The sequence below is a fragment of the Stegodyphus dumicola genome, chromosome 11, assembly GCF_044657685.1.
Source record: "Stegodyphus dumicola isolate Sdum_Otavi_A_Nest chromosome 11, ASM4465768v1".
Lineage (NCBI taxonomy): Eukaryota > Metazoa > Arthropoda > Arachnida > Araneae > Eresidae > Stegodyphus > Stegodyphus dumicola.
The window spans coordinates 84,002,466-84,017,064 of record NC_140778.1 but is presented as its reverse complement, the minus strand read 5'-3'; the positions used below and the strand labels follow the sequence as shown (position 1 = coordinate 84,017,064).

General features: G+C 30.3%; 1 protein-coding gene across 1 annotated transcript in view; it reads right to left on the bottom strand.

Moving 5' to 3' along the window:
• The window catches only part of superdeath (Suppressor of ER stress-induced death), a 219,089-nt gene extending 207,767 nt beyond the window's left edge, over positions 1–11,322 (bottom strand). Inside the window, exon 1 of the mRNA XM_085826940.1 lies at positions 10,603–11,322. Coding sequence (XP_085683066.1) covers positions 10,603–11,186 — 584 coding nt within the window. The 5' untranslated portion in view covers positions 11,187–11,322. The remainder of the gene's footprint in view (positions 1–10,602) is intronic.
• Between the last annotated feature and the right edge of the window lie 3,277 nt (positions 11,323–14,599).

The following is a 14,599-nucleotide window of genomic DNA, read 5'->3' as shown; positions in this document are numbered from 1 at the left end:
GCATTTCTTTAGAATTTCCGATAGACAGAATTTCGGATAGCGCCGAAGATAAAAATATTTTCTTCAACGTTGCCTTCAAATTCAACTTCAAACTTCGATTGAAACGTTTCAGATTTTAATGGTCGCCCAAAAGGGTTTGTTACGTTTTCTTATACTCCCGCTCAGCTCGCAGTCTACCAGTCTGCGAGCTCACACTTACTCCTACTAACTCAGATTTTTTGTCCTTTTAGCTTTATTACTAAGCACTATTTTTTTCGTACTTACGTCATATACAATTCAACAGCAAAATTACGAAATTCCCGATATAGCGTTAACGGCTGGCTTTCTGTTTTTTGATTCTTTTCTCAGTTCACCACATCAATGATCAGGTGTCTTACTAAGATGGCTTTATAAAACAATTTTTGATCCTTTTATTATTAACGTTTTGTGTGTTTACTTCATTTATTAAATATCACGTTCTTGGCGTTTACGCCACATAAAATTCAATTTGACAACAAAATCACAAAATATTTAAAAACAGCATATCTTTAGAATTTTCAATTTTTCGCGTGCTGGAGGTAAAAGTATTTTTTCCCGTACACTGTTGCCATTGCTCGCTTTCAAATCGTTGAGTTTGTTAATCAGAAATACATTAAAGTTTTAAAAATATGAAACTGGTAATAAAACAAATTCAAATTTCAGGCTTTCAGGTTCCTGGGTTTTCAGGTGGAGGACTACATTATTCAAAATTTGATGGATCTAGGTACCACTATTTTTTTTTTTTTTTTGAGAGAATGCGAGAAACATACATACATTCATGCAGATTCTTCATTATTTAACTTCCTCAAATGTAATACACGGCAACACAATATTTGGTGGCAACGATTTGAAAAGCTATAAGGTATAATACTAAAGATATACATACAATGATGGCTTAGAACAGTATATTAGAAAGGTTAAATAGGAATGAAATGATAAATATGTAATTTGTTTTCCTGTATAAGTGTTCTAAATTGATAATAATGTGAAAGTTAGAATTTTTAAGAAACGTAATTGCTAATTTATATTACGGGAGCTATACACATCAAATATTATCATTCAAATATTACATTTTTGCAGATATGTAATGTGAGAGTTCACATGAAAAATGAACACAGTATATTCCATGATAAGAATTCGATCATAAATGTTTATGATAGTATGAAAAAAAACCAAGGCAACAAAAACAACGAAAAGAATAAGCTACGCGTACCTTCCCACTATTTCTGCACTTCCCACAAAAAAAAAAAAAAAAAAAAAAAAAGCTTCGAGAGCATGAAAGTTAAATAACAAATGTTAGGAGAAAAATAAACCAGGAAGCGAGCAAACACATAATTATCTCTGCCTTCTGCAAATAAAAATGATAACAAAATTCCCAAAAATCCCTTCCTAATTCCTTGATAGATATTATCGTATTATAAACAAATTCAATACTATTTATAAGCCAATTAATTACAATTCGCCACAACTCAAAGAAACTTCTCTCCAAATTGAATACAAAAATATATTTATGATTTATTTTTCAGTTATCTACTACATGCCAAAAACAATTACTATTTCTCTCTTGTACTGTTAAATGTACAAATATATTCACAAAAAGCAATTTATCAGACCAAATCATTCTTGAATAATCGTAAGACAAACGAAATAATGATTAATTCATTACCGCTTTTGGAGATTATTGTCTTTTATCGCATTAAAATGGCGTTGAATTATTTCCTTATCAACAAGGAAATCTATGACAGGAAGAATCTCAGAATTTCTGAAACTTAATTGACAGTTACGATAGCGTAGTCATGTATTATTAATAAAAATGTTGTATTACTACGATACGATGAACTTGATGTTTTGTTAAGCGTGAATAACAGAATTCCCTTTCATTTGCTGGCCTGTTGCCAACGTTGGATTCAATTCTCGACCACGAATAAAATGAAATGGCATTTCGCATTTGTTTCCCTCAGTAAAAAAGAACGTTTTCAAATTATTTTTTATTAATTTAACGCTTACAAACGCTTCTAAACCTTGAATATTAATTTGTTAATATTGATGTTAAGGCTGTTTATGTACATGTGATGAATAAGTTATAAGTGCTTCAAATAACGACAATTTTCAAGTGATGTTTATGTACACTGTGGGAAAAAAAAAAGGGAGGACAGTTATGTAGCTCCCGTTCTACTGGGCCGATTGACAAAATTCAAATTGCGTTTTTCATGTCTCGTAAGCGCGACTTAGGATATGTATTAGATTTATATATAGCGTTGTTCTAATATAGGTATTTTAACATAAAATAAGACTTTTTCTAAAATGGCATGCCAATTTTTTTCCATATTTCGATTTTACGACTCAAATTATGCTAAACTGCCAAGTTTCGTAAAAATGGCACGAGTAGTTTTTAAAAAATTCGCTCTCAAAATTTTTGCTCCTCAACATTAATTGAATTTGGTACATATTTATAAATCTCTCTTTTTACTTCCTTGTGCGAAGTAAAAAGGAAGTATATATATATTCGAATTTTGTATTGAAAAGGAAGAATTGTAATCGCGAAGTTTCAGGCAGCATATTTCAACGAAAATATCCATTTTGACCGCTATCGAATGCAATTTAACGATGTTTTTGTGTGATATCTGTACGTAAGTACAGAATAAAAGACTCGTTTCTTCCAAAAAAATTAAAAACTGATTTAAAATGAATTCTGAAGAGAATTTTTCGTGGCGTCTGTACGAACGTATGTACGAACGTGCGTACATACGTATCTCGCATAACTCAAAAACGAGTAGCCTCAGGACGTTGAAATTTTGTATATAGGACTGCTGTAACATGTAGATGTGCACCTCGTATTTTGGTTGCAATCGGCCGCACCAAACGTATATAAATATACTTATATATATATATCCACTCTGTTACCCGGCTCAGTGATCTCAGTTTCTTTACTCTTATATGTTTGTAAATTGTACATTTTTTACTTTAAAAATGATTGTATTATATTGTTTTTATCTTCCGGTTAAGGTTTTTATGCCTTTAGTAAATCTGTGTGCAATATTTTTAGAATTATCAACAATTTTAAAGTTGTTTAAGTGCCGCTAAGCCTTTTCTTTTGACGGCGGCCATTGATTGTTTACATTTGAAACAGCAGATTAGTGTATTTGTTGCCAATCTAGAGTAACTTAGCTTCGCAACAACAAAGACAACGCCTTCATTTATTATTGCCAATTAAATCATGCTTAATCCTTTCTGGAATATCTTTTTTAAAATTTATAAATATCTATATTAAAATTTACTTTTGAGTTTTTATGTATTTTTGCCTTCTCGCGAAGTGAGAACTGAATTAATTGGATGAGAAATACTCAATCGTCTGTGAAAAACTGTTTCTTTTATGTTTTGTTTGCTTAATTTCTTTTATAGATCATTCTAGCTTTATTATAGTATTTGAATAGAACATGTGGCAACGATTAGATAATTCTATTCTTTAAATGATATAAATTTTGTGCATTATGAGTTATAATATGAATGAAATATAATACTGTTAAGTGAATCTAGCGCCAGAATGTCCCTATGGTAAACAAATACTGAATGAATTTTAAAGAATGCATTTATTCTATTGTGGTTTATGCGCTGTCGGCGAAGTAGATTTAATTCAATCCAATAAGTTTAAATGAAATGCAAGAAAAAATGCGTATAATTTAATATTCCGTACAAGGAAGTCATGTGGTGTACACATCAGATTTTTTTATTAAACGTATCTGATTCTTCCTTTCCCATTTAGAAAGTTAGGTTCATCCCAAATAAAATTAGCCCATTTTTTAAAGTTTGTATTTTTTAATAATTTTTATAAATTTTTCGAGAAAAATTTTTACTTATAACCTATAAAATTTTTATCAGCATCTTAAAGATGTTGGTAAAAATAGTAGATGTATTTCTAAGTATACCTGCAAAAAATTAGAGTTTTTTATTTAAAATTTCGTATACGTAATAAATATACGTATAAATAATAATATATTTCGTAATAAATATACGTGCATTTATATATTGGTTCGAGTTTTGAAATTTGGCATATTTGTTGAAAGAGATAAAACAACAAATGTGATTTAGGCACTTTTTAAAAATTATTTGAAAGTAGGAACGATGTGGCTTTTCCCCCTCGTGCACAATGTAAAAAGAGAAAGGAAACTAGGTTGCCATAAATTAACAAGTTCACCAAGGATTATTCTTGTCGCAATCTGAAAAAAATCCCCAAGATAAATTTTTGAATTTTTCCTCAAATTTCGCGCTAAATTTTACAAAATTTAATATTTAGGCATAATTTAAGTCGAAGAATTGAAATATGGAAAACAATTGGTGTCATTTTAGAAAAAGCGAATTTTGTGTCAAAATCTCTATGCTAGAACAATGCTATATATAAATCTAATATATATCCTAAGTCGCGCTTTCCAGACATGAAAAACGCAATTTGAATTTCTTCAAACGCTCCAGTAGAACGGGAGCTATAGAACTGTCCCATTTTTTATTTTATTTTTTTCCGTAATGTACATGCGTCAATCAGCAGATATACATGCATAATTTATATAGCATTATCTATAAAAACCAAAATAATGCAATTACACAGAATTATATAACGTTAAGAGCATATTTTATTAATTACATTAATACTTTAAATGCTCATAACAATGATTAGTTTCATGTATTACAAGCCAAATATATTTTTAAAAAATAAAATGAAGATTTAAATTATGGAATATAAATGGTTCGGATTCCGAATATTATCTCAGTTTAATAAATATATAAAGTGATAACATAAAAATAAAATAAGCTGGTCTTCGTATTTAGATCCTACTTTAACAGTAGAAATATTCTTCAACTGAATACTTACAACTTTAAGAATTTATTTCTAGAAATTCGAAATACTGACATAAAGATATATATTTAAAAGAAATATTTAAAAACAACAGTACCGAAGGCTAGGATAAAGTACCTACTATGATATTATTCAGTCTAATTTACCATTACATTAAAACAATTGAACGTATTTATCCAAGACAATTTCAAACAATAACGCACGTTTTCCAACCGATCGCTTACGCAGAGGCTCAAAAAAAAATTGCAATCTCAAGACTTTACATTAAAATATATGCTTCAAAGAAGGGTCTGCCATTAAGAATTTGGAAACAAATTGATAAATGAAAACGTTATTTGAAAAAAAAAAAAAGATCTAAAAGATTTCAGATTTTACATTACGCAGAGGCTTAAAAAAATTGCAATCTCAAGACTTTAGATTAAAATAGATACTTCAAAGAAGGGTCTGCGATTAAAAATTTGGAAACAAATTGATAAATGAAAACGTTATTTAAAAAAAAAAAAAAAAAGATCTAAAAGATTTCAGATTTTACATTACGCAGAGGCTTAAAAAAATTGCAATCTCAAGATTTTAGATTAAAATAGATACTTCAAAGAAGGGTCTGCGATTAAAAATTTGGAAACAAATTGATAAATGAAAACGTTATTTAAAAAAAAAAAAAAAAGATCTAAAAGATTTCAGATTTTACATTACGCAGAGGCTTAAAAAAATTGCAATCTCAAGACTTTAGATTAAAATAGATACTTCAAAGAAGGGTCTGCGATTAAAAATTTGGAAACAAATTGATAAATGAAAACGTTATTAAAAAAAAAAAAAAAGATTTAAAAGATTTCAGATTTTACATTACGCAGAGGCTTAAAAAAATTGCAATCTCAAGACTTTAGATTAAAATATATACTTCAAAGAAGAGTCTGCCATTAAAAATTTGGAAACAAATTGATAAATGAAAACGTTATTTTAAAAAAAAAAAAAAAGATTTAAAAGATTTCAGATTTTACATTACGCAGAGGCTTAAAAAAATTGCAATCTCAAGACTTTAGATTAAAATAGATACTTCAAAGAAGAGTCTGCCATTAAAAATTTGGAAACAAATTGATAAATGAAAACGTTATTTAAAAAAAAAAAAAAGATTTAAAAGATTTCAGATTTTACATTACGCAGAGGCTTAAAAAAATTGCAATCTCAAGACTTTAGATTAAAATATATACTTCAAAGAAGAGTCTGCCATTAAAAATTTGGAAACAAATTGATAAATGTAAAACGTTATTTAAAAAAAAAAAAAGATTTAAAAGATTTCAGATTTTACATTACGCCCAAAGGATCTTTTGATTTAACATTTTATGTTTCACCTTTATTTATTAAATATAATGTTCTTTGCACTTGAACTATAAAATTTAATTCAACAACAATATTGCAAAATAATTTAAAAAGAACATTATCTTTACAATTTCCGATACTTAGTCTTGCGCGCTGGAGATAAAATTATCCTTTTTTTCCGCACAGTGTCACCATTGTTCGCTTTGAAATCGTGGAGTTTCTTAATCAGAAACTCATAAATGCTTTGCAAAATATGAAATAGATAATAAAACAAATCCCAAATTTGGGGTTCCAGATGCCCATATTCTAGTGGAGGACAACTAAAATTTGATGCCTCTAGGTACCGTTGTTTTTTCTCAGTGCGAAAAACGTTCAAACGTTCCACGCAGATTCTTCATTGTTTAATTTCTTTAAATGTAATACAGGGCGATAATATTTGGTGGCAACAATATGAAAAGTGATACAACGAATTTAAATGTCCCAGACTAATATCCTATTCGGGACTAATGTCACTTTTGGGCTTATAAAAGCACTTTTTCGCTAACGCCCTTTCGGATAAAAAACGATTTTTAGTAAGGTTATACAAATATTTTTATTTAAATCAGTTGTCAAACGATCAGGACGCAAATATTTAATTGTTCAATAGATTACGTCATTTTTCATGCTTCAGTAAATTTTATATTTAATTTCCGTTGTTTCTAAATGATTATCGAACGAAATTTTTGCTATTTACAACATAACGATTATAAAATAGTTAATTAGAAATGCTAATTTTAAAGTCTTTTATCATTCATAAACGAAAATCATTATTTTCTAATTTTATAAAAAAAAATACAAGCCCACCCCCCAAAAAATCTGAAAGTTTTCAGATTTTAAATTACGTCCAAAGGGGCGTTTTATTTTAACATTTTTTGTGTTACGTTTATTTATTAAATATCATGTTCTTCGCACTTAAACCATAAACTTCAGCTCAAGAGCTATATCGAAAAATAATTCTAAATTGAGCTTATCTTTAGAATTTCCGAAGTCTCACGTGCAGGAGATAAAAATGTTTTTTCTGTACAACGTTGCCATTTCTCGCTTTGGAATTGTTTATTTTTTTAATAAAAAAAAATCGTTGGAGTGTTACAAAATATGAAATCGATAATAAAACAATTTTCAAATTCTAATTAGGGCTTCCGCATGCCCATATTCTATGAAAGTTGAAGTTTGATGGCTCTAGGTACCGTTGTTCTATCACAATGTGAGAAACATATATACATTTAAGTACATTCTTCATTATTTAAGTTCTTCAGAGATAATACAGGGCGATAATATTTGGTGATAACGATCTGAAAAGTGATACAGCCTTTTAAAGGTTTCAACTCAAAATCGTAAAACGAAAATAGTAGTCCTTCAGGGCAAATTGTACCTTTGGACTTGAAAAAAAAAAAAAAAAAAAAAAAAAAAAGAAGAAGCACAGCTAACAAGAAAGTGAAAAAGAATTATTGAAGCGAAATTTGTAATATATTTCCCACGTAAATATTTATTATTTGTGGACTAATGTTACTTAAATTACAAAACTATATTTTAGATTGTAATAAAAAGTAAAAAACGACAGGTTCAAAAAGAAACGATAGTCACGAATTTATTTGTGGCCAGCGGAAAATTGTCATGTTTATGAGTCAAATGACCGAAAATTTGCGAAAATATTTTGGAAATTAATTCATCGTAATAAATTTACTGCTTTAAACTATGATTACTAAAATGACATTACATAAAATATTAGACTAAAAAATTCTAAACTTTAATAAATATATACTGTCAAATGCATAACTTTTACAACTGTTAAAAAACAACTGTTAAAAAACAACTGATAAAAATATAATCGTGAACGAAAAAACGTCACCAATAAATTAAAAATAACATATTTTCTAACAAAATATATCAGACTACTAAAGTATTTTTCAATTACCAGTTTCAGAAAAATATATTAGCAAAAAAACAAAATTACTAAAAAAAAAAAAAAAAAAAAATCTGTAAAAAAGTCTGAATGCTCTCGGATTTTATATTACGTTCAAAGGGGTGTTTTATTGTGATATCTTTCTTTATTAAATATCATGTTCTTCGCAAACCGGAAAATTAAATTCCACAGCAATATAACAAAATATTTAAAAACAGCATATCTTTAGAATTTCCAATACACAGTCTCCCGCGCTGGAGATAAAAATGTTTTTTTTTTTTTTTTTTCCGTACAGTGTTGCCATTGCTCGCTTTGAAATCGTTAACTTTGTTAATCTAAATTTCGTTAAAGTTTTAGAAAATATGAAAAAAATAATAATAAAACAAATTCCAAGTTTGGGATTTCAAATGCCCATATTCGAGTGGAAGACTATGTTATTCAAAATTTGATGTCTTTAAGTACCTTTTTTTCACAATGGCACAAACATACCTGCATTCATGCAGATTCTTCATTATTCAATTTCTTTAAATTTAACACAAGGCAATAATATTTGCTGGCAACAATTTGAAAAGCGAAACGTCGTTTTGTAGTGGACGACGCAAAATGCCAAAACGAAATTAAGAGACTTTCTGAGCAAATTACCCCTTTGGGCTAATTGTGTAATCAACATGGGCTAATAAAGTGTAATCAACAAAGATTTAAAAACGGAAGAAAAAAAAATGGAACTATGGCTCATAGATCAATTCCATTTTACAGCACACTTAAATTTAAATTACAATGTTTCCAATTTTATAAATTCTTCGGAAATTAAAAATCAAGGCAATATGAATTCAACATTTACCTTAAACCTTGATAAAAGATACATGTATTTTTCTTAAATAGCGTGTTACGTTATTATACAGCGTTTGAAACAATACACAATATATGTCCTTCAAGTCTAAAAGAAGAAATTGTACATCCTGGCAGAATTTCGTGAAAGGCAATGGAAAAGTCTGCAAGAATGGTAATTCTTAAAGTAGGTTTTGCTTTAGAAAGGGTTTCTGAATCTATGGTTACATACACCTCTAACGGTATATTATATTATTTTTGGTAGGACAATGTGTACAGAAAATATTTAAATGAGCATTCAAAATGAATGTGAAAAAAATCTGAAAGCATTCAGATTTTAAATGACGCCCAAAGGCGCATTTTTCTTTTGACGTTTTGTGTGGTGCTTTTATTTATTAAATATCATGTTCTTCGCACTTAAACCATAAAATTCATTCAACAGCAATATCGCAAAATAATTTTAAATCTAGTACATCTTTACAATTTTCGATATGCAGTCTCGCGCGCTGGAGATGAAAAAGTTTTTTTTTTTTTTTTTTCCATGCAGTGTTGCCATTGCTCGCTTTAGAATCGTGGAGTTTTTTAATCAAAAATTCGTTAAAGTTTTACAAAATATGAAATCGAGAATAAAACAAATTCCAAATTTCAAAGTCTTCCACATGTCCATATTCGTAGGAGGATTACGTCATTTAAAATTCGATAGCTCTAAGTACCGTTGTTTTATCACAATGTGAGAAACATACATACATTTATTCAGATTCTTCATTATTTAATTTCTTTAAATATAATGCAGGTAGGTCTCTAACATTTGGTTGCAACAATTTAAAAAGTGAGCGGACATTTATAGGGAACCAACGAAAAATCCCAAAACGAAATTAATAGTCCTTCTGAGCTAATTGACCCTTTGGACTAATAATGCCCTGAAGGGCTATTAATTTCGTTTTGGAATTTTGTGGCGTTTCACTATAAACGGCGTTCCACTTTTGAAATTGTTGCTACCAAATATTATCGCCCTACATTCTATTTAAAGAAATTAAATAATGAAGAATGTGCATAAATAATGTACAGAGCCATCCAGTTTTGAATAATGTACGTCTCACCGAATATGGACATCCGAATTTGAAATCTGGAATTTGTTTTATTATCTATTTCATATTTTGCAAAGCATTTATGAGTTTTTGATTAAAAAACTCAACGATTTCAAAACAAGCAGTGGCAACAAACAAAAAAAAAAAAAAAAAAAAAAATTATCTCCGGCGCGCGATGTGTATCGGAAATTTTAAAGATACTTTTATAAAAATTATTTTGTGATATCGCTGTTGAATTGAATTTTATGTTTTAAGTACGAAGAACATGATATTTTATAAATAAAGCTAACACACAAAGCCGAAAAAAAAAAAAAAAAAAAAAAAAAAAAAAAGCCCCTTTGGGCGTAATATAAAATCTGAAAACTTTCCGATTTTTTCTTTGTTTGCTTATATTTTGTTGTACAAAATTTTAAATAGTTCCAGAACTCTCTCTCTAGGTTACTTTGTTAAGACTAAAAGACGAATTTTTAGGACTCTAACAAATAATCATAAAAATCATCATGTTATGAATTTACGAGGATTATTTTAGTTCTATGAAACAATGGAAAACGACATACCTTGTCTGCCCTTTTTCATCTTTGTAGGAACTCCTGTAGAAACCCGCTAATTGGTCATTCAGATTTCCCAAGAATTCCATATACACTTCATAACTCTGCCCAGCCCCCAGCTTTCCTTTCAGATGCAAAATGTAGAACTGCCTTTCTAAATCCTTACTCGTTCTCGCAATATCCGGGGCATCCAAGCCGGATAACCGGACACTGTCTTCGTTCACAGTTATATCGTTTATATGCAGCGTTACGTTGTCCGTTTCTTCGAGAACCCGGATCTGCACCCGGACTTTTCCGTTAAAAGTGAAGTTGCCCGGCAAAATGAAAGGTTGTAATTCGACATCGTAATGTTCGGGAATAATGCTTCTCGGCAGCAGGACATAAGGAAGTTCCTTCTTGTCAACTTCCGGATTCACTACCTGAGCTTCCGACCTCGGAGATGCCCCACATGGAGTCAAGTATCCAACAAGCAGTCCGACTAGCAGGACGCAGCAAACTGCTACAGCAGCAATCAGTACTAGGACCCAACGCTGCACGAAGCATCCCTTCCGTTGCTTAAAACTGAGGCTGTTGGCCGTTTTTGATTGATCCATATCTACCTAGTCCGGCCTTTGTTGAAGAAAAAAATTAAAAAAATGAATAACAACCTTCTCCAAGAGCTGGAGACGGTTGAATAGCGAGGGACAAGTACCTGCGAGGTTCTAATCGCACATTTTGCCCGAAGCTGAACAAAAACGAATGGTTCCCCGCCGTCTCCACCCGATGCATGTCACGTGACGAGGCCCTCTGGCCAATCGGAACATCACCTCCAAGCGTCGTCTGCTAGTCAGACATTAATCCCCATTCGGCATCGCTGGAGGATGATTTTTGTCCCTGTTTCCCCTACACCAGAGCAGCTTTTGTCTTTCATTTCCTACGGCGATGTTGACACTGGAAGAAAAGATAATTCATTCGAAATGAAAATAAAAAACAAGTATATATTGTCTTTTGAATCACCGCCAACATAGCTGTTAATTTTTTTTTGTCGTGTGCTTCAGATTACTCGATATGTTATAACTATTAATGCCTTTTTAGTATTGTCTCAATTTTTTATTGCTTTAAAAAAGGTGGAAAGAGAGAGAGAGAGAGAGAGTGAACGAAAGTAACACGCGCATTGAAATCGTTTGGAGAATATGATATTGGAAACACTGAAAAATAATTCGTTTAAATTGTGGCTGATTATCAGTCAATCTGCAGCTCTTTAATTCCTCATATTACTAGCCATGTGTGCGGCCAGTCGCTTAAAATACTCAATACGAAATAGAAGAAAAAAAATATATAATAAATTTAATGAATCCAGGTAATTTAATTTCACGGCTCCAGCTAGTAATTAAAAACAACTTAAATGAATTTCCGTATATTGCTTTTAAATTAATCTATTAACTTGTTAATTTATAACAGAATAAATTTAAAAAAAGAAAATTAAATATTATCTTACGTTTTGCTGAATGACAGCACAAGCGTGGAACATAGAAATCTTTTAATACGGGTAGTGGCAACACAACACATTTCTTTCAAATAGCTGAGTTTGTTGATTAAACTCGGAAGACTAATTAATGTGTTGGGTTTCGCCGAGTGGCAACACAATTCTGTTATATCGCCAAGTTTTTTGATTAAATTTGAAACACAAATAAAGACCTTATGCTTTGCAGAGTGGCAAGTTTGTAGACATATTAGGTTATGTCGAAGCAGGAGACATGAAAAATGGGCGATGTCCTCGCCCCGGGACTCGAACCACGGACCTCTCGAACACGCGCCAAGTGTGCTGGCCATTACACCACGAAGGCATGCTAAGAAGGCGGGAGAAATAACTTATAAGCTTTTAAATCGGCGAATTTTTTACCAAACGATTCTTAAATTTGCACAAAATATTCGGGAAAGCGTGAGATATTTGTCTTCCAAATTTAGTCATAAAACTGCCACTATATAGAAATGCTCTGCCAGTGTCTGAAATAAAATACTTTTACCTTCCACGCGCCAGAGTATTGCCATTTGGCAAAGTATCAGGCATTTAATTTGTCTTTCAAATTGACTGTTACTGATCTGTTACAAATCTCTTACCGATTAATAAACTAAGGATTTAAATGCAATAAAACACAGTTTTTAAACACTGTTGTGACTAACACTACAATCATTTTATAGACATAACCAAAAGTTGAGAGATTTCAATTTAAGGTGATATTACTAAAATCGCGCAGTATGCTGCGAAATGAATTGGACAATCAAAGATTTTAATGGTTCCTGTTGGAGAATTGCTTTCTTTCATAATTTCATTTAATTATTTTCTCTTGATTATATATATATATATATATATATATATATATTAGAATGTAATTACTACCCCCTAGAAACAGTATTTCAATATTATTGTAACTAAATGACGTAAATTAAATTACTTTGGAAGTGAATTAATTCAGAAGTGTGAAAAAATGTCAAATTGGACTGATAAATAATAATCTTTTACTATATAAACAAAATGAGAAAGTTAGAAGCAGAATAGGAAAATTATAAAATTGTTGTTTATTTGACAAAGGAGAACTGACTTTTCAAGGGGAAATACTTTTCCTTTTATAGATGCACAGTAATCTGGGATTTGTCGTGTTTCATCATTATAGAACCTTTAACACAAACAAATAAATTACATTTTCTATACACACACACACACAAAAAAAAAAAAAAAAAAAAAAAAAAAAAAAAAAAAACTGAAATGTTTCAGATTTTAAATTACGTCCAAAGGGGCGTTTTTTAACATTTTGTGTGTTACCTTTCTTTATTAAATATCATGTTCCTCGCACTTAAACAATAAGATCCAGTGCAACAGCAATATCACAAAATAGTTTTAAATCGAGCATATCTTTAGAATTTCCGATACAGACTCACGCGCTGGAGATAAAAATGTTTTTTCTGCACAACGTTGCCATTGCTCGCTTTGAAATCCTTGAGTTTGTTAATCAAAAATTCGTCAAAGTTTTAAAAAATAGGAAATCGATCATAAAACAAATTTCAAATTTGGTCTTCCACGTGCTCATATTCGTTGGAGGATTACGTTATTCAAAATTCGATGACTCTATGTACCGTTGTTTTATCACAATACGAGAAATATACATACATTTACGCAGATTTTTCATTATTTAATTTCTTCAAATATAATGCAGGACTCTAACATTTTGTGGCAACAGTTTGAAAAGTGAACCGACATTTATGAGTCCGACGCAAAATGCCAAAACGAAACTAATAGTCCTTCGGGATTCAAATCCCTTTGGACTAAAAAAAAAATACTAAGATAATTAAAAGTTTAAGTATATATTCAATGATGATTGTTTTCCCCTATCAATGATGATGATGATGACTGTTCAATATGATGACGATTCAGTGATGATTATCCTAGCAATGACGATGATTCAGTGATGATTATAATATCAATGATGATGCTTCCTTCAGTGGTAATTAGTATACATGTAATATTTTTGAAGCATAGAAGATGAATCAGCCTGCAGTCGTTCTGGCTTATGGTGAAGGCTTACACATGAAGAAAACAAAACATGAACTTGAAGAACATCCAGTCTTTATTTCCACGCATATAAAATCATCTCCGTATCCAATCATAATGAAACTCGATACATTTCTATGATTCAATCATAATGAAATATGATAAATGGTATGTACATTGGTTTCTTTGTAACGTTTTGTGTGCTACCTTTATTAAATATCATGTTCTTTGCACTTAAACTATAAAATTCAGTTCAGTAGCAATGTCGCAAAATACGTAATTTTAAAATGAGCATATCTTTAGAATTTCCGATACACAGTTCCCTGCTCGCTGCAGATAAAAAGGTTTTTTTTCTCCCGCCGTAGAATGTTTCCATTGCTCGCTTTTAAATCCTTGAGTTTGTTACTCAAAAATTCGTTAAAGTTTTACAAAATATGAAATCGATAATAAAACAAATTCCAAATTTCAAATTTGGTC